This window comes from Cervus canadensis, chromosome 15 (genome assembly GCF_019320065.1).
Source record: "Cervus canadensis isolate Bull #8, Minnesota chromosome 15, ASM1932006v1, whole genome shotgun sequence".
NCBI classification, from domain to species: Eukaryota; Metazoa; Chordata; class Mammalia; order Artiodactyla; family Cervidae; genus Cervus; species Cervus canadensis.
The window spans coordinates 41,490,397-41,515,916 of NC_057400.1; the positions used below are offsets into that span (position 1 = coordinate 41,490,397).

The window sequence follows — 25,520 nt, forward strand, 5'->3', positions numbered from 1 at the left end:
CATAGCCCACCAAGCTCTTCTGTTCATGGGATTCTCCAGGCAAGATTCTCCAGGGATTCTCCATTCTACTGGAATGGGTTGACATGCCCTTCTCCAGGGAATCTTCTTGACCCGGGGATTGAACTTGCATCGATCTCTGACTTCTGTATCCACAATATATGCTTTTGTGGTGCTTTTATAGTTTTTCTTGCGTGCCTTCTGGTTTGAAAACCTTTTAGGGGCAGGGGCCTGTTTACCTTTGTATAACCAGTACATGGCATTGGGCTCTCAGGTCTGTGGTGGTTGAGTAAATAAATAAAAAACATGCACTCTTTGTATGTGTGTATAATATTCCATAGATGACTTTGCATACTATACTTTAGAAGATGAGCAGCTACTTAATTATGAATGCTTCCCAAAATAACCAGTTTATTTGTGACTGACTATATTTTACATGTTTTGTAATTTAAATACATAAATAGTTGAACAGTATAAAAGGAAAAAGGGCCATCAGTGCCTATAAAAGCTTTAAAGTCAAAGCCAATTGTAGGATCTGTTTTGGAACAGTTCTAATACCTTAATGCTCTGTTTTAGGACTTTTGAGATTCTCCTTGATTCTGGGACCCTATGTCCAATTATAAAAGATAGCATGTTTTAGCCACTCCTAAACATTTGAAGTTATAGCTTCTGAGATCATCCCATAAAAGGAATTTTGGCTTTTTGGCAACCAGTCATCAGGATATGCTTTGACAGTGCACCCTATCAAAATAATGAAACTTAATTACAAAGGTGTTTAACTCATATATGTTTCAAAACATTTTCATAATAGGGATTCTTATATGGACATTGTGGAAATTAAAAGTTTAAGCAGTCCTCTGTGAATTATGCCTCTTTATAACAGAGGGAGGTAAGGACTGTACTTGTTCCTTCCTCGTTTCTATGGGGCAGAGTGAGAGTCACCCAGAATGGGAGACAGTTGGTCCCTGTTCTAATAAGATGGATTTCATAAATGGCTAAAGTGGTTGGGGACTCGATGGACATGCTGCTGCTGCTGCTAAGTCGCTTCAGTCGTGTCCGACTCTTCGCGACCCCGTGGACTACAGCCCACCAGGCTCCTCCGCCCATGGGATTTTCCAGGCAAGAGTACTGGAGTGGGTTGCCATTGCCTTCTCCGCGATGGACATGAGTTTCAGTAAACTCCGGGCGTTGGTGATGGACAGGGAGGCCTAGCGTGCTGCAATTCTTGGGGTCGCAAAGAGTCTGACACGACTGAGCGACTGAACTGAGCTGAACTGAAAGTGGTTGGTGCTTATGGCATATTTTACACACACATATTTTTAAGTAGGTGAAAACTGTTTCAAGGTGAGTATCAGGAGTGGTCTTAAAGAGAAAGAAATGTCACAGTTGGGCATTATTCACTAGGCCACCGGTCCCTGTGTTACTTTGATCAGGTAGCTTTATAGACAAGTAATGATGTTATCTCCCCTTTTCCCCGACTGCTACCTTGCCTCACCCCACTGCCTGTTCCCACTGAAATTTTTATATTCTCAAAATGTTGACTCCAGGATAGTTCCTTAGGTTTGCTATATTGGAGGAGCTCAGTAGACCTAAGGGAAAATGTCAGTTTCCAGAGAGGCAGGAACTGAGTTTGTCAATGATCAAAAGACTTGAAAGAAGGAGATGAATGATAAAAGGGAGGAAGGGAATAAATATTAGGGTATAGGAATATAGCAGGTATAATTCTCATTTTTTGACATCTTCAAACCATTAAATTGCCTACTATTATCTCAACCCTTGCTGATCAAGTTTTTAGTTAAGTGTATTGTTGGTTAGAGTTACTTGAGAGCTCTGCTGCACAACAGTAGATGAAGTTATGTCTCTATTGTCATGCTGGTAGTTTTTTATTGATTTATCACAAGTCATAGGCATTATAGATTTACTAGTGTTTAGTTCTTACTCTGATAATATTTTTATTAAGGAAAATACCTCCAAGATTATTCAGTGGTGAAAGGTGTAGCATATGTGTGTTAATTTTTTAATCATAATATTTAGAATATTATTTATGTAATTGAGTTTTAAATGGCTATAATGCTTATTATATGGGAATATTAGTATTTATACACATGGCATTTCAAAAGCAATGCATCATTATTTTAACATTCCTATTATTATTCTTCTTTCCTTCTTTTTGTCTTTTTTTTTTTTTTTTTAAAGAATTAATGTGCCATCTGGAAACCTCTGAGATCATGCCATAAAAGGAATTTTGGCTTTTTGGCAACCAGTCATCAGGATATGCTTTGACTCTGCACCTTATCAGAATAATGAAACTTAATTAGAAAGGTGTTTAACTTATATATGTTTCAAAACATTTCATAATGGAGATTCTTGTATGAACATTGTGGAAATTAAAAAATTATTACCATGTCCCAAGGTTAAGATATTTAAGTTACCATTATGAGATAGCCCATGTATCTTAAACAGAATGGTAAATCAAAGCCCTATGTGACTAAATGGTTCTGAGCTAATTTTAAACACTATATCCTGTATCTTTTTTCAGTGTTAAAGTAAGCAAATATGTTTAGTTTATATGTTTTTCAGAGAGGAGAGTTGCAATATTACAGTGCAATTAACTTGCTCTGTTCTTCTCTTCTGAATAACATAGACATTGGAACTGTCAGCCAAAGGACCTTTTTTGGAACATTTTTTTTTTAACTCTAAAAAGTAACAAGTTTTTAAAATTAATTGAGAGAAAACAGCTGAAAGCATGCATTGAAAGGGTTAAGTCGACATGAAAGAATTCATTTCCACTTTAATGACCTAGCCTTGCTGGGTTAGGACGATAGGGAACATGCTTCTGACTTGTACTCCTATTGCCAATTAACACCTCCTATAACAGGTTGCCTCAGCTAGTCATTGAAGCTCAGGCAGTAGAAGTAGTTTACATGCAGCTTGTTTTTCACACTAGTTGTTTAATACTCACAAAATTAAAGTATTAAAAGGTTGTTTCTTACCTTGCTCGGTAAGAGATAAACAGTACAGTGGTAGTTGTTTGTATATGTTTGAATTTGCTTCTTTTCTGTTCAGGTACCCCCTGCCTAGGAGTTTTTAACTGAGGAAACTGAAGGTGGTGGTTTCATCAAATTTTAAAATTTTTGACGGAATTTGTGAAGGGCTGTATTGCAATGCCAGAAATTAAGAATTATTTCCTGTCAGCTATTTAATATATGCTTAGGTTTTATTTTATTTTTTAGAATAGTCACCATTTGTTAATAAAATGTTCTTTTTTTGTTGTTGAAAAACATTTTAACAGACCTAAAAGATAATTCTATAATGCAGGACCAAATACACTTTATAAAAATAAAGAAATCCATGTAATATTTTAATCCTAGAAACAACTTTTAAATAAGTCTAGAAATGTTTTATGTCATTGCCCAAGGTAACTTATATTTTTAGCTTTTTTTGGACTGTTGCAGTTCAGTGATATTACTTATTTTACATTTCTTTTTAAGTGACACTTCGGTTCATGTTTAATCAGCAGGTATTTTAATAACATTATAGAATTGGCTAAATAATTGATACCAGTTCACACTAAGAGAAAGGTGGAGTAATATAACTAATAGTGTTAACAAATTTGTTAAAAGGCCTGAGTAGGTAACACTTTGAGGTGTTAGTTTTTATCCTCTTATAATGGTAAATGCCTTTTTTTTTTTTTTTTTTTAAGGACTTAGTCAACAAGGGCTGCCCAAGTAAAAGTCAGGGCTTTTTACGCTGGATCAGATTTTAACCTTCTAATGGGGCGGGTGGGGAAGCCCCACAAAAACAACTCATATCTTTTTTAATTTAACCACATTTAAAATTTGTGAACCTGGATGACAGTTTGTTTTACTAAATGTAACAGATCAAAATGTAACAGATTAAAACTCAATTGTACAGAGTTTGATGCCCTTGTGGAGTTCCTGATAGCTATTACATCACTGGTCAGGTAGATCTTCATGTATATGTGTATAAAAGGTCAGTCACACTACTTATGCCTGTGGATTACCTGTTTTACTTTGCAGTTCTGTTAGATAGCTAACTTATACTCTTAGTAAGTTTAAAGGTATGAATTCACCCTACCTCATTCTAAACAAACTTAACTTTAAAAAGTCAGGTGGGATGAGGAGGGAGATGGGAGGGAGGTCCAGGAGGGAGGGGATATGGGTGTACCTATGGCTGATTCTTGCTGATGTATGACAGAAAACCACAAAATTCTGTAAAGCAATTATCCTTCAATTAAAAAAATGAAGTGGCAAAAAAAAGAGTCAGGTTTACTTAAAGTGATTTTAATGTTATGCCTGTAGGATTTGAGTATTATGGATTTATATAGCAAAAGTAATTATTTCAATTTCTTATTTGTATGAGTGAAAGTCCCTCAGTCATGTCTGACTCTTTGCGACCCCATGGGCTATACAGTCCATAGAATTCTCCAGGCCAGAATACTGCAATGGGTAGCCTTTCCCTTCTCCGGAGGATCTTCCCAACCCAGGGATTGAACCCAGGTCTCCTGCATTGCAGGTGGATTCTTTACCAGCTGAGCTACAAGGGAAGCCCTATTTGTATGAGGGGTATGTGCATTTTAGTTCCATGTCTTTTTATAGCAGTGTGTAACTAAATCATTCTCCAGTTTTTTTCCAACTTATATACATAATTTTCCAATTTTTATATATATATTATTATTTTTCTACCATTTGTGTAAGGGTTATTTGCTCAGTTGTGTCTGATTCTTTGCCTGCCAGGCTCCTCTGTCCATGGAGTTTTCCAGCAAGAATACTGGAGTGGGTTGCCATTTCCTTCTACAGGGGATCTTCTTGATCCAGGGCTCGAACCTGGGTCTCTTGCATTGCAGGCAGATTCATTACCATCTGAGCCACCAGGGAAGCCCTTTGTATGCTGTGATTAAAAAAACAGCCCTAAATGTTATGTGTGACTAGTTTCTTACAGTATGTTTTAATAAAAAGGCATATTTTTGTTTTTATGGTAGTGTGCATACTGTGTTATAAGTAAATTCAGTAGTGCCTTTTGCTCTGCTAAGCCCCCTGTGCCCGTCTAGATTCAGTAAATAAGGGAAGCCCAGAGTTGTTCCCTGTTCTCGGTGGGCATACTAACTTTCAGGTAGAAAGAACATCTATTTATTCTCAAGACTTATTTCTGTTTTCTTTAATAGGAAATGGCTCCAGGTGGCAGAGGATTCTAAAATTGTAAACAAAGAAAAAGAACTAAGCCTCCAGAATAAAAGTAGATTTGGCCATCTGAAAACGGGATGCTATGCTATAGTGGAAAGAGCACATTGCTAGAAGTCAAAAATTGCATTTTATTTCTGATAATCTGTGCCAACGTGTGTTTAATCTGTCTTTCCAACTATACTATAAGCTTCTTGAAGCTTCAGTGCTAGACCCATGGTAAATACTTAAATATTATTCGGAACCTGAGCTTGATCTCTGCCTCACATTTGAAAAAATGATAAATTATTTCACAGCCTGAAAAGGAAAGTCCAGATTTTCTCTGAGAGGACCATGTGGACCATGGAATGAATTGGAAAACTTCAGGTTAAACAAAGATAAACAGATTTTTTTCCAATCCAGGATTTTTCTTAGACATGAATTTGAGAGGTAGAGTGGATGTTCATGATGTCTTAGACTTACTTAACTAGGAGTGAACTATTATGGATGGTGTTTCCTTGAAACTTTTCACAAAAATGAATATTTTAAAATATATCTCTGTCATACTGCAGAATAACAAAAGAATTGATAAAACTTGGTGCTATATTGACTATAAGGACCGAAGGAGAGTCAGTGAAAATTTTGCCTAGGTTTCTAGTTTGAGACTTAACATTAAAATAAGTTGGGAAGGTTAGTTTGTAGAGAAACATGGGAAGTTTGATTTTTGAAGATGTTGAATTTGAGATGGCTCCCTTGGAAAACAATATGATAATTCATAGTATACTAAGTTAAAAACAAACCCCCAAAATATTTAATTCGTCATCAAATATTTGAACCCCTTCTGTAACATTTTTCCCCCTTGAATGAATTATGTTTGAATAACTGCAATTACAGGGAATTCATTAACTGGAACTCTTTAGATAGTTTGGACCAGTAGAAGCTTTTTCTTATATAGAGCCCATATTCAGTCTCCCCATAAGCTTTATTCCATTTACCCATAGTTCAGTGGTTCTCAAGTTTTAGCAGGCATCAGAATCACCTGGAGGGCTTTCTAAAAACCAAGATTTCTGGACTCTGCTCCCAGAATTTCTGATTCAGTAGGAATGTGCACTTATAACAAATTGCCAAGTGATGCTGATGTATCTGATTTAGGGACTGCACTTTAAGAGCTGTTAGTCTGAACTTTGACAACTCTTTATATATTTGAAGATGGCTGTTTTGTACCTTGTCTTTTCCAAGCTTTATTAAGTTCTTTTGGATACTTCCTATATATCATGATATTAAGTCACTAGCTCAGATTCTGAGAGTGAGCTCTGTAGTGGAATCCCTTACATATAGTCAAAAGCCAGTCAAAAAAAGACCTCATCCTTCAGTGCTCTTAAATACTTTGCTGGTAAACGTAGAAGCTTGTGTGATTGCTCGTAATTTACCTCTGTTATCATTAGCCTCCAGGACGGGAGAGAACTCTGCCTCCAGTGAATGTACTGAACAGCCATACTCCTTTTTATTAGCTTTCTTTTTAAATTAGGGGAAGGTTCCTTCAGTGTTGTAAGTTAAAAATATTCAATATAGCAGCAGGCTAGGGTAGTTTTAACTTAAGGTAATATTGCTAATTAAGATGGCTAGAGTCATCTGAGATCTCAGAGAAAGGAGTTTTAAACAGTATTTTTAAATTATTGGTTGTTATTTTGTTCTTAGGTTTATCTGCATTATTAAAAGATTTATCATGGATGTTCTGGTTCATGCCAACATCTCTGTTTATTTACTTAAATGATTTCTAGTAGTGTAAAAGCAGGTTAAAAAGTTTGTGCAGTTTTAAGGCTCTTGATGTGCATTGCTCAGTTGCTTTTTTGATAGAGTGTACTAATTCACTTTCCCACCAATAGTGCTGAGAGTGTATCTTTTATCACACCCGCTCCAAAATTGGGCATTGTAAAGCTTGTTTGATAGGAACAACAGCAACAACAATGTCTTAATGTGTTAATTGGCATTTCTTAATTAAAGGAGGTCAACTAGTAAGGTTGAACATTTTTCATATTTATTTCATTATTTCTTATGTAATTAGTTGCTTTATATTCTTTGCCCATGTTTCCAGTAAGATTTTAGTATTTTGTTAACTTGGGTATTGACTTGTCATAAATGAGGCAACTATTTTTTCAAGGTTTTTTTCTTTTTTAGTGGAGGCATACCTCATTTTACCTAGTTTCACTTTATTGTCCGTTGCAGATAATTGTTTGTGGTTTTTTTTGTCCCCACAAATTGAGCATTTGTGGTAACCCTGCATTGAGAACGTCTATTGTGCCATTTTTCTAACAGCATTTATTTCCTTCGTGTCTCTGTGTCATGATTTGGTAGTTCTCAATATTTCAGACCCTCCACCAGCAAAAAGATTATGACTCACTGAAACCTGAGATGATGGTTAACATTTTTTAGCAATAAAGTGTTTTTAAAGTATGTACATTTTTTTAATCACAGTGCTATTGCACACTTAACAGATTACAGTATAGTATAAACATAACTTTTATATGTACTTGAAAACCAAAATATTTATATGGCTTGAATTATTGCAATATTTACTTTATTAGAATGGTCTGAAATTGAACTCACAGTGCTTCCAATGTATGCCTGTATTCAGCAATTTTAGGTTATATTGTCAGTTTTATGTTGTTTTATTTGTTTAGTTGAGTTTGTACCCAGAATGTGTTTCCTTGCCTAGCTCTAGTTAATTAACTGGCTTAAACTAAAATATCCATCAATAAACATTCATACTCCTCTTCCTGTAGCCCCTAACAACCATCATTATATTGTCTGTCTTTATGATTTTGTCTGCTGTAAGTACTTCATGATGTAAGTGGAATCACATAGTACTTGTCATTTTTGATTGGCTTATTTCACTTAAAATAACGTCTTCAAAGTTCACCCATACTGTAGCATATTGCAGAATTTCTTTTTAAAGACTGAGTAATATTCCACCATGTGTGTATATACCACATTTTGCTTATCCATTCATTCATTGGTGGACATTTGGCTTGCTTCTGCTCTTTAGCTCTTGTGAATAATGTTGCTGTGAACACTGGTATACAGACATCTTTTTGAGAACCTGCCTTCATTTTTTGGCATGTTATATACCCAGATATAGAATTACTAGATCTTACAGTATTCTGTTTTTAATTTTTGAGAAACTACCATGCTATTTTTCACAACGGCTGTCCTATTTTGTATTCCCACCAAGCGTTGCAAGGTTTTCTGTTTATTCACATCCTCACCAGCACTTGTTTTCTGTTTTTGTGTGTGTGTGTTTTGTTAGTAGCCATACTAATAGGTGGTATTTCATATATATCTTCTTTGGAGAAATATCTGTTCAAGTTCTTTGCCTATTTTTAATCAGGTTTTTTGTTGTTTTAGGAGTTGTCTTTGTATTTTGGATATATGATTTACAGTTATTGTTTTGGCACCCTTGGCATTCTTGTTAAAAATCATTTGACTGTATACACCAGGGTTTATTTTTGAGCTTTCTGTTCAGTTCCACTGGTTTTTATGTCTGTCCCTATGTGTAGTACCATGTTTTTTTTTTATTACTGTCTTTGTAGTAATTTTGAAACCAGGAAGTGTGAGTCTTTTAATTTTGTTTTCTTTTGAAGATTCTTTGGCTCTTCACGGTTCCTTGAGATTTCATATGACTTTAGGATAGGTATTCCGTTTCCCCAAAAGTTTTCATTGAAATTTTGACAGAGATTGCTTTGACTCTGTAGATCACTTTGAGTAGTCTTGACATTTTAACAATATTAAATTTTCCAGTTCATGAACATGGGATGTGTTTCTATTTATTTATATCTTCTCTAATTTCTTGCAGCAGTATATGTGGTTTTCATTGTACAAGTCTTTCATTTCCTTGGTTAACTTAATTCCTAAGTATCTCATTCTTTTTTATGACATTGTAAATGAAATTATTTTTGTAATTTCTTTTTCAGATTGTTCATTATTTGTTAATGAGATGCATTGTTTTTGAGTATTGACTTTGTGTCCTGATACTTTACTGAATGTACTTATTAGATCTAATATCCTTTTCATGGAGACTTCAGGGTTCTTTTGGTGGAGTTTTCAGGGAATGTCAACTCAACTCAAGTATTCTTGCCTGAAGAATTCCATGGACAGAGGAGCCTGCTGGCTCCAAGGGGTGGCAAAGAGTCAGAAATGACTGAGTAACTAACATGCTTTCAGGATTTTCTATGTATAAGATTATATTATCTCAAATAGATAATTTTAGTTTTTCCTTTCTTGTTTGCATGCCCTTTACTTTTTTTTCTTGCCTCATTGCTCTCACTAGAACTTCTAGTACTATGTTGAGTAGCAATGGTGGTTTAGTTGCTAAGTCATGTCCGACTCTTACAACCCCATGGACTGTATGTAGTCCATCAGTTTCCTCTGTCCGTGGGATTTCCCAGGCAAGCATACTGGAGTGGGCTTCCATTTCATTCTCCAGGGGATCTTCCCGACACAGGGATCAAACCCACGTCTCCTTCTTTGCAGGTCAACTCTTTACTGATGGAACCACCAGGGAAGCAAGTGGTGAAAGCAGGCATCTTCGCCTTGTTCCTCATCTTAGAGGAAAAGTTTTCAGTTTTTCACCAACATGGGACATTATATTCACTGTGGATTTTTAATCTATGACTTTTATTGTGTTGAGGTAGAGTTCTTCTGTACCTAGTTTGTCAAGTGTTTTTATCATGAAAGAGTGTTGAATTTTGTCAGTTGCTTTTTCTGCATAGAAATGATCATTTATCCCCCCCTTCATTTGCTTAATGTGGTATATTACATTGGTCAGTTTCTGTTTGTTGAACCATCCTTGCATTGCAAGTTTTAATCCCACTCAGTCATATATATAGATAGTCTTTTGAATATGCTCCTGTGTTCTATTAGTATTTTGTTAAGGATTTTTTCACTGATGTTTGTAAGAGATAGTGGTCTGTCTGTAGTTTTCTTATCTTGTAGTGGTTTTGTCTGGTTTTGGTATTGGGGTAGTGTTGACCTCACAGAATGAATTAGGAAGTGTTCCCTTAACCAGTATTTTTATCATGGTTTTGGTTATGATTTGATTTGTTTTTAAATGTAAATCAGTTCTCTGGGTAGTAGTAATGTGATATGGAGAAAGAAATTTAATGTGAGATGTTTTCCATATTAAGTAGTTAAAAAAAACGAGATAAAATAGACTGATTCTGTGGGAATAACTGAACTAAATGAAACGAAACTTTGTGGAACAATAGTCCATCTAGTTTCAAGACAGGTAACCTGAATTTATTAATACCACTGGAACTGTCATAAAAATAAGCTCTAAAATCAGCTTCAGAGCTAAATATTTTATTAATAAGCTTGTTCAAATTTAAATTTTAAAACATATATAATTTAGTATATGTACATTTTATTAGAACATAGAAAATGGGAAGTTGTAAACTTTCCAGACATTTAATAAATTGAGTATAGTGATATCAAAACCTGACAAATTTAACAGAAAAAATAAAATGCCTGGTCAGTCTCACTTATGTAAAAATAATATACTAATATATAAAATAATATAAACATATTTTTAAATGTTAACATAATAATAAAACTTGAACAATTTATCCTGGAAATGTAAAAGTGATTTACTACTAGGAAATCTATTGATGTAATACATCCCTGAAGAAAGGCGAGGTGGGTAAAACACAGTGGCCATTGTGGCTTGTTTTATAAAAAGAAACATATACATGAATTTCCATAAACCACATATGAGAGACTTTTACAAGAGACTTTTACTTCATTTATATTTTTTCATTACCAGTATATTTGGTCTTAACTTATGTTGTTTGCTGTTTTTGTTTCGTTCCCTTCTTGGTACTCTGATTTTTATTGTCAGTTTTGTCTTAGCTTTTTCTTCTCCAGTGATTTGGTAAGGTCTATATTCAATTTTAATGGTTATCATGGTATTTTACAATTGTTCAAAAGACTCTTAAATCCATATTTATATACTAGTCTAAGTCAACACTTATTAAACACATCTCTTTTTTCCCCTTCTATATGTCAGATGGACTTTTGTATACGTTATTTCTCCCCATTGCTCTATACAGTTATTGGGTAATATCTGTAGTTTTGAACCCTGGTTATTTGTATTTTTTTAGATCTGTCTCTGTTTTTAACTGTCTTTCAGTAGTCTTAACAGATTGTTTTATATAATGGCTTCTCCATTTTTGACTTTCTAATTTTGATTTGTGGGGTCTCAACTGGATCATTTTCAAGAAGTTCTTTGAAGGAAGATTGCTGGAGTCATATTTTCTGAGTCCTTGTATATTTAGTAATATATTTGTAGGCTTTCAGACTTTTTTTTTTTGACCAAGTATAATGTATTTGACTTCACAGAGTTTCTCTCTTAAAAGTCTGAAACTGTGCCATTTAATGTTGCAAAGAAATCCAAAGTCAACCTGAGTTGATTTTTTTCTTCAGGTTATTGAGTTTTCCTATTTCTATGGTTTTAGAAATTATGCTTTATCTATGCAGTTAAGATTTACCTAAACTTTTACAAGCACTTTTCTTCATTGGTTATTGTCATTGACATTTAGTAGTACAAAAGTTGAGTTTTTTTTTTAATTCAAGAAATTCTCTTTTGCTTTGTCTTAATTGTTTCTTTCCATTTCTTATTTTCTCCTTAGGATCAACTGTATTTCATAGTTTACATCTCCTTACTTTCTCTTTAAGTATCATTATGTTTCTAATAGTTTTCATCTCTAACTTTTTATTCTGCATTCTAAGACATTTTCTAAAGTTTATATTCTACATCACTGAATTAAATGTGTGATAGTGTTATTTTTATCCTTGTTTCCTCCAGTGTAATTTTAATTCTGCATTATTTTTCGTGCTTTCACCTTGGTCTGTCCTCCAGTATTCTATTCCAAAGATAAGAAATCATGTTGTAATCTACTGATGCCAAATAGTTTTCTAGAAATTTGTTTATGATTCCTACTTGTAAATGACTTTCCTCTCCTTGAATTGTCTGAATGGTATTCCTCATGAGTGTTTGCCGGAAGGCAATGTAGGTGAGTTGTCCACAGCTCTGCATTTTCTCAGCTCAGGTGATCTCTGACCTACAGCAGTACTGTTTCTTACATAATTGTCTTAGCTTAGTTTCCAGAGTCTTTAATGGAGTTTTCTTCACCTTCATTTCCTGGTTGTGTGCTATTCTGAACAAGTGAGCATAATGATAGAAAAATGATAGCAGATATTCTTTGCTACTGGAGATCCTTAACACATCTATCCTATAGACAGTGTTTTACATAGACAGTGTCTTGCCAAGTTGTTTTGGGGGCAATTTGTTCTAACTAGAACAAGAAACAGAATAGTAATGGAGGGGGCAATAGAAAATACTGGCTGCCGTCTCAAAACATAGCACCCATACAATAGAGAAACCAGATGCGTGGTTTTCTGTTAGTGTGTTTCTGAAGCAGAAGACCATAGAGAGAAGCTAAGGATCTTTACATATACTTGCATGTGGCTTGTTCTCAGGCCCAGGGTAACTGGTGGGTATTTTTCTTTTCTGTTCTTTTGACTTGCACTACCTTAATTTGCTCATTCGTTTTTTTCCAACCATTTCTTACTGAGTTCCATGTGCCAGGCACTTTGCTAGGTACAGGATATTATATACTGTTGAACAGAACAGTGTTCTTTCATTGATGGGAGAAATAGTTTCTGAATTTTGTTGACAGTGCATTTTGGTGATGATGTGATGCTTTATTTCCCTATTCTTCTTCTTCTTTTTTTCTTAGTAAGTATTTTCTGGCAAGTTGAGAAAGGTTATATTAATAACTATAACCTAAATACCAGTTTTAAATTCTTTTGTTGTGAGCAGTTTTTAAGTTGCTCTGAATCAGAAAATAATTTTTATAAATATAATGTTCATTATCTTGATCTTAAAGTATTATTTCTCCCCAAACTTCTTGTGATGACTAATTTACTACTATCTTCTCTTTTTTCTTAAACTTTCTTAGCTTTCTTAGATGAATAAAATTGTCATATCAACAAAATTACCATGTTTTATATGATCTCAACAAATGTTTTGGCATTATGGCACTTTAGTTTACCTTAGAGTTTTCATAACTAGTTGAAAGGCAAGCAGTAAAGCTGTATTAGGTGATAATAGATTGAAGAATTTGGTACTTTTTAAAATGTATTATCTGGTATTTATTTTTAAACATAATATTTGAAGGATTTTATTTTTCTCACCACTTTGTATATAAGCGAATAGAGGTAATTTTTATATGTGTTGCTTATATTTAGAGAAAAGGTATTCTGGAATTTTTTATACTCAGTGCTTCCAGTAAATATTATGAGCTTTTAAACAAAACAAAACAGAAAATCACAGAATTTGGCATATAAATAGACAAGAAGAAACATAAAGTACACAGAGACCTATAAGTGTGAAATGTAATGAATAAAGCAATTGTTTAATTTTAGTAATAAGCAAGGCCATAAAAGCAAGTTAGAGCATTGATTTACAGTTTAGATAACTAACATATTCATTAAATAGTTTGTAACAGTTATTGTTAAGGAAAGGGGACTTTAAGCAAAACAGGACCTGGCAGTTAAAAGTACATGTCACTTTATTCTCCCAGAATCCTCAGTATTAAAAAAACAAGAAGCTTTCTGTATGCACTGATTGGGGCAGAATTAATTTTATAAGATTGTAGTCATATTGAGGGTAAGAACTATATGTAAATTACTTTGTGCCGCAGAATGTTATAGTAAAAAAAAGATGTGGTGCTTTTGATGAAGAAGACAAAATCTTTAGGGAGAAACATAGTGTCTTCTTAGGTAAGATTAATAGTAATGTTTTCTTTAAAGGTAGTTGTCAGGATTTGGAAGTCTTTTCCATTAGCTACACCAGTCTCAGCCAGTTTGCTCACATCTGAGGCAGTTTTGTTAAATTTGATGTTGTGTAGGGGAAGGGAACAACTTCAGGTGAAGTGCAGAGCATGTTGTTTTCACAGCTCTTTCACCTAGGGATTAGAAGTCTTCTCCGCCTCCCTACTTCATCCCCATACCGAAGTATCGGCAGAGATCCCAAAGCCCCAATCTACATGCTGTCTTTAGCTGAAAATCACGCTCACAGAATTTACTGTTTGTGTTGGTTCTTCAGTTAATCATACTAGTCCAGCTGCAGTTTGCTTTCACATTGAGGTAAGAAACATAGCTAATTGGTGTATTGTATCTATTTTGTAGTGGAGGTGAGCTAGCATTGCTGAAAGATTCATGCATTACATCCATTGGAAACTTGCCTGAATGCTAAGTTTGATATTTTCTACAGGTTTGATATTTGCAAGCTTGTTTTGATTGTTTATGCTGTAGCTGAATAAAAGGATACTTAACATGTTTTCTCTAAACTCTTTTAAAATAATCATGTTTAAATAATGTGGGACTTTAATTTTGAACTCATAATTTCTATGTATTTATAATGATTTCTATGCTTGTTTCTAGGGGCCACCTACAGATGCTCCTGCAGTGGACACAGCAGAACAAGTCTATATCTCTTCCCTGGCACTGTTAAAAGTAAGTGTTGAATGGAGTTACTGCTTTTACTGAGCTCTGCTGCTTTCTCTGTGTCTTTTACATTGAAATATTTTTCGTAGTAACCCTCTCATACATAAACTTGTTTTAGGTGCATGTATAAATAGAGTGGTTTTATTTCCACTGAAACACAATTAGGTTATTAATTAAAAGAGGGGTGTTCGAAGAGCTCAAAGGCTTTGTGTCTGTGTATCTTCCTCTTTACAGATGTTAAAACATGGTCGAGCTGGAGTTCCAATGGAAGTTATGGGTCTTATGCTTGGAGAATTTGTGGATGATTACACCGTCAGAGTGATCGATGTGTTTGCTATGCCACAGTCAGGAACAGTGAGTACCTTTATGGTTGCCTGCTGCAAGTAACTGTGTTTCTTTTTTCTTTTCCTATGCAAAATAACTCATATGGTAATTTTATTGATAGAAAAATTAATTATAAAGGATTAATAACAATAATTTTTAGACTGTATTGAGTTAAATCTTGTAGATGAATTATGAATTCCCTATAGGTCTACAGACTAAGTGATGCTAACATTTAATCCCTTTACTTGTTCTTTCAGCTTTAACTAGCATAGTGTACTGGATTTATGCTATTTTAATATGGTAGGATATTAGTTTGATTAGTTTGAATACTTAGTTCAAAAGTTTTCAGAGACTCAAAGTTTTAAATCATGAACATTGTCTAGTCCTCATGTTTTGTTCTTACTGTTTTGAAATAGCACCCATTTAAAAATGTTCTATATATGGTAATGTATGACTCTTAAGCTTTTCCTATTCAAAATGTTAAGTTTAAAAAAACCAGAAACCATGACAGACTTTAGTTCTTTTTGCCTGGTTGTGGTATTTTGTCATAGACTAAGCATACTGCATACTGATTGTGAAAGTCCTCTACCCATCTACCCATGGGAGTTTTTTGTGGGGTTGTTGTTTTTTTTCCTGTTTTGTTTAATGCATTGGACTTGTAGATAGGTGTGTATTATGATTTTTAAAAACTGGCCAAAACCAAAAACCATTTACTGACTTTCCAAAAAATAACACACGTATTCTTCTCATCCATTTGCCTAAGAGAATATGTATATTTATCTGATGAATGTCCTTATGTGGATATCTGTTATAGTAAAGGGTTCTTAAGTTTTAATATCCTTTATTTCCTTGTAAATGTTTGTTTGATCATATAAAATAGAATATTTGATCTCTATGTTCACTCTGTGTAGTAGAATTGGAAAGTTTCTCTTCTAGCCCAAGAGTTAGCAAACTTTTTCTGTAAAGACATATGTCTCTGTCTCATATTCTTGTTTTTTTTTTTAAACCACCCTTTAAAAATGTAAAAAAACATTCTTAGCCTGTAGGCAGCAGATTGCATACCCCTGTTCTTGAGGATGCACTCTCAATTAGAATTCAAAATACTGTTTGTTTTGGTGGGAAGAAGTGCTTATGTTAACTGGTTTGTTTAAGTAGATTAGACTTAAATTCCTGATGTTAGAGGGAAGCCTTGAGGGAGCTATAATGACAGTAATCTATCACTGGAGAGATGACATGAATGCCTTTAATTCTTACATGTCCTAAAATTTTCTTTTGGTTGAACTAGCAAAATAATGTAGCATTTAAAAGACTTGGTTACAGATTGTCTCTTGTGGGAAATTTTTTGAGAATGCTTTTGTATTTGAGGTAATATTTCAAATGTATGTTATTTCCCACCAATTGCCTAATCTACCAAGAAGTCTTAAAAAAAGCACTGAACTTCCTCCCCTCCCAGCTCAGCCACCCAAAAAAACAAGAAAAATGAACTCTTTAAATTGTTAAATTATTTTCCTTCCAGGGTCTTTACATTACTGAAGTAAAAAAAAAAGAAAAAGACTTGAACTGTTGATTATAACAATAGCCAAATAGTCATAGAACTTTGAATGAGATGGAAGGGACTTATTGCCTATCAGTTATCAGAGGATGATTTTAGGAAGTATGCTTGCCTAGACAAATCTAAACAAGAAGCTATTGATTCACTAATATGGTATTTCTTGTGTGGGTGTGTATTTGTGTGTGTACACATTAGTCATGACTGTAAACTCATATAAAGCATCCTAAAAATTACCTTAACTCATTAACAGCAGTTTGGTACTTGACAATTTTTTGGTACTTGGCAATTTAAAAAGTTTTATTGATGTATGATTTATAATGAATGACATGGGTATCAAATATGGGTATCAAAATCTATTAAATTATTTTGGTATCCCCAAATAATGTACATAGGTTTCTTGGCAGTAGCTTTTTGTTCATTATCTTGTAATACAAATTTTTTTTATTGTTGTAGAAGCTAACCATTTTTTTATTTTTTCTAAACCAGGGCGTTAGTGTGGAGGCAGTTGATCCAGTGTTCCAAGCTAAAATGTTGGATATGTTGAAGCAGACAGGAAGGTAAATATTTCAAGTGATCATATAATGGAATAATGGGAAATATTTTCAGAAATATGTCTCAGAATTTTAGATGTTTATGAATATCATTCTTAGGGAAAAAAAACTGTGTTGTTAATGTGATAGTGTTACTCTTAGTGCTTACCTATCTAGTATCTCTTTCCTGTAGAGTCAAAGAAATTTGCCAGTCAGAAAAATGCCTCATGTTAAAATTCTCAACCATTCCATAGTAAACTTGGACTGTAGCTTCCCTCTGTTTAGCATATGGAGTTACTCTCTAGTCACTTATAATTGAAAGAGCTTGTATGTTCCAAAATTCAAGAGTTGCAGCTAAATAAAATTCTGAATATTGAATTATATTTGTAGTCATATCTAGTTTTACAGACAGGGAAAGTAGAATTCAAATATTGTTCAGGTTTTTTACCCCAGATTAAATCTCTCAATAGTTGTCATTCTCTTGCTCAAATTCTTCTACTGTGGAAAAAAACTTCAAAATTAATGTTAGCAAAAGGCTCAGCAGCTGGGCAGAACAGTGCAAATTGGTTTTTGACTGAGTTCCTAGTTCTCTTGCTGGTTTAATTGATATTTAATCCTTTCACAACAGTGGATCCTGGTGTCCATTGTTAAAAATGTACTCTGCCTGAAAAATTCAACTCCCAGAGCTAAGGAGTTAAAGAGTAGATATTTACTTGAATGCTGAAAGGGTAAAAACTGGCTCTGAGAAAGTGTGGTAACAAGGTGAAAAACTGAAAGCCTTATCTACCACTGCTAATGTGCATCTCTTAATGATAGCACTCCTTTGTCACACTTATTCATTTCCATGTTTTCTGGGTAATATGGTGTATGATTCAGTGTTTCTAATGGTATTTTTTCACACCTGTGTGTTTTTCATCTCTTCTTAATTTATACCCTGTTAGTGTGTTGTTTCTTTTCATATCATAAATGTATTACTTGTTCTATTCTGAACGGCTAAATGCCCTCTTTGTTTCAGGCCTGAGATGGTTGTTGGTTGGTATCACAGTCACCCTGGCTTTGGTTGTTGGCTTTCTGGTGTGGATATCAACACTCAGCAGAGCTTTGAAGCCTTGTCGGAGAGAGCTGTGGCAGTGGTTGTGGATCCCATTCAGAGTGTAAAAGGAAAGGTAGAGTGGATTCTGTCTTTATTAGCATCTCCTGCCACATTCTGTTTACAGATACATTAAATAAAAATCTATTTTGTTTAAAGCTTTTCTTAATTACAGAATGAAACCCTGGTCTCTTTACTTAAAAAAACAACCAAACAAAAAACTTGCAAGTCAATAAATGTGTCTTGGTATTATTACTAGCAATTTAACTATTTAGAGATTTGTTTCTTCTTTAATCAGTCAGAAGTGTTTATCTTTAAATAATTTTATTTCATAGATTTAAGAATGTTAAATCATACTGAAAGCCTGCTTTTCACATTTTATTAATATTTTCATAAACATTTCTACACCTTTTATTTTAAAATGGTAAATTTGGGATTGGCACAGTGTTTACCAAATCTAGTTTAATAGCTCTCTTTTGCAGACATTGTACAGGCATATTCTGGAGTTGTATGTTCCAAATATTTTAGACAATGAAAACTTGCCCCAAACACTTGGTATCAACCGTTTGCATTTTGGGAGTGAGGACAGAGATGAATGATTAGATAAGCTAAATGATTCTGAAAAGAGATTAACTTGCAAAGCATATTGGGTTATATTTGTTCTTGTTGAAATCTTTTGTTCTTGTTTAGTTCTTTTTTCCTTCTTTCTTTTCTTTTTTCCTTCTTTTTTTTGTTCGTTCGTTCTTTTTTTTTTTTTTTCCTTCTTTTTCTTTCTTACTAGCCCCATATGCCATTTTCCTATTTCCTGCCTCATGACAGCAGGGAGCAGCTCTATTATCACCTTCACAGAGCTGTCTGCAAATGTGAGAGGCAATTCGATTTTGCTCAACCACAGGGAGAGTGGATTAGAAAAACTACAGAACATACAGAAATTGGCTAGGTGGTTACTGCTTTAAAATACTGCTGAGGTGTCTTGTTTGAGCATGTACTTCCATTGTAGTGTAGAATAATTGTTAAAATAAAATCACAATACGTTTATGGAATCCTTTTTATGCAGCTTTTACAAATAATTTTTGGAGCACTTAAAAATAAATATTAGCTTGCTATATGAGACCTGGAGTTTGATAGTAATGCAGATTACATTTACATCTGCTCACCAGCTCAAACCAACTAAACATGGTTGTTAAAACATGGGAGTTTTTTTCTCTCATGAATTTGAAGTTGAACACTTTTTGACATTATATTACTATGATGAATAAAAATTGAGGTCTTCTCTAAATCATGATACTATTAGATGTGATTTAGCTTTTCAGAGGCAGAAACTAGCCACAAAAATAATAGTAGAAACTGATAGTAGGCAGGTCTGACTGGGTGACTTCTGAGGCTTGCTATATACCTGTATTTCAACTTATTTACTTTCTTTTTCTATTAAATGTGTTGTTTTTTAACTGATATAGATAAAAGGAATCGAAAATCCTTGAATTTTGTTAGTTTTATGAATTATAGTACAGTATAGTATTTCTTAAGTTTAATTCTCTGATAATTAAGATACCTTTTAAAAAAGTAACCCATAAGTAACTCATTTAAGTAATAATTATTTTAGAAATATAACTATCTGATTAAATTCCCCCCCCACAACACTTATAAATAATAACTGAAACTTAAATTTAAATATAATTAGAATTCTGTTTTGTAGTTTTAGTGTGACTTTTTATGATACTTAACTTGTGATAGTGGCTAGTTTGTAAAGGAAAATATAAAGTTAAATACAATGAAAGAAAGCATTTTCAAAATAGAATGTAAGTAAATGAATATGTGTTTTGGTTATCTTGTTTAAAGTATTTTAAATGGCAGCTTTAGTTTCCAAACCTAGTTTAGGTATTATATAATAGTGGAGTTGCATTGTTTGTTTCTAATTAAGCATAACTCATGTTAAAAGCGTGCGTTCATTAAAAAATGCACTTGTATCACATGACAGTTGTAATGTGGTAAAATGTAGTGTTTTAAAATGTATATCAAAGACTACTTAATGGAATTACATGTATCACTGTCTTGTTTTATATGTCTTGAAAAAATATTTTTGGAAAAAATTTAGTATTAGCATCTATCATTATTTCACATCACTTGTTGTACCTAACATATATATATTCATGCAATTATATTACCTCAAATAAGGATCTAGTTCTTTGTCAATAATTTAACTTCATTTATAAGGTACCTGAGTTTGGTTATCATTTATAGTTCTCTCAATGTCTCAAAACTATGAATTAAATTAAGTTTTAGTAAATCCATGGCCAGAGTGTTCTAGTTAAATCATTAAATTTAAGAATATAAACTTAAAAAATAATAATAACATAGGACTCGCCCTTCCCCTTCTCTGTACAAGATTTAGCAAAGCTGTTAAAATGATTAGATCAAGAGTTAAAAAATGACAGTCTATGTATAAATGATTTAAGTTGGGTCTCTGTTCTTTTAATACTTCTTTCCTGTATATTTTTATCTTTTAATTTTTGTAAGTCCTAGTATTATCGCCCTGATTTTGAGTGATTAGGTAAAAATGGATTCTTTCTTTGTAATCTCAATCCATAAAGTTTGATTTCCTTTTATTATTTCATTTTTTTGCTTGACTCTATATGAATTTCTTGCTATGTGCCAGGTATTGTGGTAATAACCATATGAATTTAACTCATTTATTCTTTTTGGTAATTCTGGAAATAGACTCTATTGTTCTGTCAATAAAAGAGTAAAAAAAAATTTATAGTCAGAGAGATCACTTTGCCCCAAATCCTCCTATTATGTAATAAACAGCAGAACAAGTATAAGAATCTAGGTCTATAAAAGTAAAGAACTCAAGCTGTTTACTGACTCTTTAATATGAACAATGTAATCAGAATCACTTGGGAATGGAAAATTGGTACCAAAGTCATTGCAGGGCCTTTTCTTAATTTACATTGGTAGATGTCATTCTCTTCAGCATAAGTCAGAGGAAGGAACTGTACATTTTCTCAGAGTTCTCAATAGTTCTGTGTGCTATTTCTAGTAGGTATTATATATTAATTGATTTTCTTATATAGTATTTTTCTATTAATTAAAAATAATTTAGGCAGACTCATGTTTGTCAGCTTTTGTGATATCCCTAACCAGCATAAACAATCAAATGTACTATATGATAAATAATCCATATCTCTGTATATTGTGTAAGCCTGCAAGTATTTTTAAATGAGACAGGTGAAAAATCAATGATAATAACATTTGTAATTTAAATGGAGTATAAGCGTATAGAAATTACCATTGAGTTCTTCTCTAAATTTACCAGTAAAATAGTTTTTAGGATTCTCTTTTAGTTTACTGATAATGAAAACACATATGAAAACGTTTTAATCTTCAGTTTTCAAGAGGCGTGGTGGCAGCCTCTTGCTTAATGTTTTGTTATCCTGTATATTCAGCCTACAACTGGACTCGATGAATTTAGAAGTAAATTCAGCTTGTAATATGACTATACTTCTTCATTAGGGCAAAAAGAATAATCACTTTGTGCAAAGTCAAAACTAGACTACAACTATTACTACTTTTTTTGAGAACTAATTTTCTTGACAAGATTCCTGTCAATAAAATGTTCAGATGTTACCTGCTGACTCCAAACAATCTTTGTATCTATTCCCTATTTTGAAAGCATAAAAAAAAAAAAAATCACTGAAACCCCTTTATCCCAAATAAATCTTCACACTGGCTGGACTTTCTTGAAGATTTTTTGTTTACTTTGTTTGGAAATATCCAATGGGCTTCTGAAAATATGTTGTTTTATCTGGTTTCAGATCAACTCATCATCAGATACTTCTTAAGTGTACCTGATATGCTTATTTGCTAATGATTTTGGGGTATTAAATAAATAAAAAATAGTCTTAGCCTCTTTGAGAAGTCATACATATTTAGTGTCACTAGTAAGCCAGGTAACATTCTGCCAATTATATGCTGATAATCCTACACTGCATACTGATATAATACAAACTAACTATACTATACTGCTTTGTTTCTGTAACTAAGTATTGAATTGGTTGCTAGTGACAAATAATTCAACTAATACTTAGAACCTTTTATGTATCGACATGCAATAAAATAGTATTGTGTAGCAAACATAGTAAATGCAAATTAAATGAAATGTAGGCAGAAATCAGTGTAAGCTGCACAGAGTAAATGAAACTTGGACCAAATTTTAAGGACATTACTTAGAAAAAAGGAGCTTGTACTTTATGCGGAAAATGTAGAAATGATACCATTCAAAGTGGTTCTTTTTCATTCTTTTTTCGCAGAATGATGTTAGAATGTTTCGCAGAATTATATTAGAATATAAAATGAGTAGTTTTTATTGTTGTTTTTTAATCAGTGTTTTACAAAAAAGTTAGGGCTTTGAAGAGTAGAAACAAATAAAGGAGGAAAGAATTAGGGAATGAAGAAGAGCTTACTTTTTATTTTCAGGTATCTAGAAGGTTATGTCTTTTTCAAGGTAAGGGGGGAAATAGTTTACTTATCCAAGAAATTTTCTATTAGAAAGTTTTAAGATGGTGGAGATTTTAAACTGTTCAATAATAGTTTTGTTTCTTATATTTCATAAAGGCTGAGGATAAGTAGAGCACAGGCTTTGGGGTCAAGTCTGCATTAGAATCCAGTTTTAACTTGTTTTACAGCATGACCTTGAGTATGTTATCAAATACTCTTGATGTTCAGTTTTCTCATCTGTAAAACAGGGATTTTAGTAACTATCTCATAGTGTTATGAATATTGTGAAGTGGTGTATATACACACTGTGCACATGCATGTAGAAGATGTGCAATAAATGTCGCTTCACTATTCTAAAGATTAAAATAATTGATACTTAAAAGGAAAACCGACTAGCATATTTTTAAAAATAGAATCTGAATATTTTTGAAAATTTTAAGAATAAGTGTATAAATTAATTACTAATTTGCTCATTTTAGGAAGGTGAAGGTAACAACTACAAAAGAAATGAAAAAGTTCCCTTTTTATATTTTGTACATTCAGACTAATTTAGGAATAGTCATCTAATTCAGCTGATGTTTTTATTGGGCACTTACTGCTTTTCCAACATATTTCTCTGGGGCATGCTGATGAAAAAGAATGTCAATATATTATGCTAAAATTCTGACCTTTGAGGGAATTGATGTGATTAAAATCATTTTGTGTTTTATTCATCTGTCTATGGATTTCCCCAGTGGCTCAGTGGTAAAGAATTCGCCTGCCGGGCAGGAGCTGCAGCAGATGGGGGTTCGATCCCTGAGTTGGGAAGATCCCCTGGAGGAGGGGAGAATCCCATGGACAGTGGAGCCTGGTGGGCTACAGTCTGTAGGGTCGCAAAAAGTCAATCATGAATGAAATGACTTCACACACACACACACACACACACCCACACCCCCACACACCCACACACACCTAAATTTTGTCTCCCCCACAAGATTGGAGCTTCTTCTTTTTTTTTTTTTTTTTGGAGCTTCTTTTAAGGGAGAAATTTTTCCTTATCCTGAAATTCATGCATTGTTTGCAAAAAATAGTTTTTTTCATAAGTGGTTATAAAATAAAATCAAGGAATGAGTATGTCAGTGGTCAACTATTACCAATTCTGACTTAACATGTAAGAAAACTGCAGCTAATTTTGTGAGGTTTAGGAAGTAATTTGTATATGTTAGTGATGATAGAGTCATATTTTAAATGAGTGAAACATGAGATTGACAAGGTCAGTGAGCCAGTGTTTCATAGACATTAGCCTTGATAAATCTGAATTTTGTGTAATCAGAGCTAGAGTTCAAGTTTGTCATGTCATTTGTCTTTTAAAGCTAGTGGAATACATTTAGCTATTATTCATAAGATTTTCTTTTCATCAACATCCCATAAAAGTTAATTTCAGGACTGAATAGTCCCTATCTCGAATTTTGTATACACACACACCTTTTCTTTGCCTAGTTTTCCAGGCTGAAAGAGAAAAATAGAAAATAGGACACATAAAAATTCTATTTCTATTCCTAATATAGCTTTGTGAGCATACTCATCCAACTCTTGGAACAAGTTTAGTTACTATATTATCTTTTGTTTGTGCCCTGTTTTTCACTCTTAGTATCAATTTGAAGTTTTATAACATTCAGATATAATCTGTGAGGATGTCTTAAGAAAATATTTTAGGTGTTAGTGTGCATATACTATTCCTGCTAGACTTAATAGTTTATAACACTAATTTATCTATATAATCAGAAATTGTCAGTTAAGAATGTTAAAGCAATTTTATGTTTAAAATTCTATGTATAAATCTGATATACAACTAACAGTTCCTAAATGTCATTCTTTTAATTTCAGACTTCTGTATTAATAATACAGTTTGTGGGCAAATTTATTGTTGTTTAGTAATTCTATGCATTTGAGTGATAAGAAATCTGCTTCAAATTAGTTTGAATTCAACTGTTTCTGTAAAAATGCAGGAAAACCTTTAAAACAATGTCCCATTATCTATAAAATTATTTATTGGCTCTTTTGCCTCTTGAATGCTTTTCTATCTTCAATGGAATGAACCCTGGTCATTCATTCTACAGACATTGGTCGATCATACTGTGTGCCAGGCATGCCGTGGACACACAGGGCATTAAGATCTACTCCCTGTTTTAATGCCAGTGTTGTACCGGAAAATGGAACCTGTAACTTTATATAAAAGGTCTTTTCATAGCCCATATATATTAGTTGCTTAATTTCATACTCAAATGATTTGATATTAACCCTTGTTAATTGTGACGATGTTTCTGAGCCTAGGACTTGGTTTTATCTGCTTTAGCATGTTGTTATCTCTGTAATTTCCTCTGGAGGGTAGAATTGACTATGGTTGTAGATTTTCTTCTAAGTCATAATTGATCATTATTCTAATAATCAGTGGTTATTCTTAGACCACTAGTAAGCTTTTCAATTGATGCCTGCTGCCACTTTTTGTATTCCAAATAGCTTTTCTGTGTACAGTTTTTATTCCTAATTAAACACAAATCAAAGGGGAATGGACTTTCCTGGCGGTCTAGTGGTTAAAACTCCATGCTTCCATTGCAGAGTGTGCGGGTTCCATCCCTGGTCAGGAAACTAAGATCCCGTATGCCATGCAGTGTGGCCAAAAAAAAACCCAACAACCAAAAATGCTTTCTTGGAGCTTTTCAGTTTAATAGATAATCTATTAAATCTTTTCTGTACTATATGCATTAGGGGTCCCAAGAACTCTGCTGGGGAATGGATATTTGGTG

General features: G+C 33.3%; 1 protein-coding gene across 2 annotated transcripts in view; it reads left to right on the forward strand.

Annotated features, from left to right (window-relative positions):
• PSMD14 (proteasome 26S subunit, non-ATPase 14) overlaps positions 1 to 25,520 on the forward strand; it is a 99,864-nt gene that overhangs the window by 41,726 nt on the left and 32,618 nt on the right. For both annotated transcript variants that reach the window (XM_043487704.1, XM_043487705.1), the window contains 4 exons: positions 14,679 to 14,750; positions 14,976 to 15,095; positions 17,104 to 17,174; positions 18,163 to 18,313. In XM_043487704.1, the coding sequence (XP_043343639.1) occupies positions 14,679 to 14,750; positions 14,976 to 15,095; positions 17,104 to 17,174; positions 18,163 to 18,313 (414 nt within the window). The remainder of the gene's footprint in view (positions 1 to 14,678; positions 14,751 to 14,975; positions 15,096 to 17,103; positions 17,175 to 18,162; positions 18,314 to 25,520) is intronic.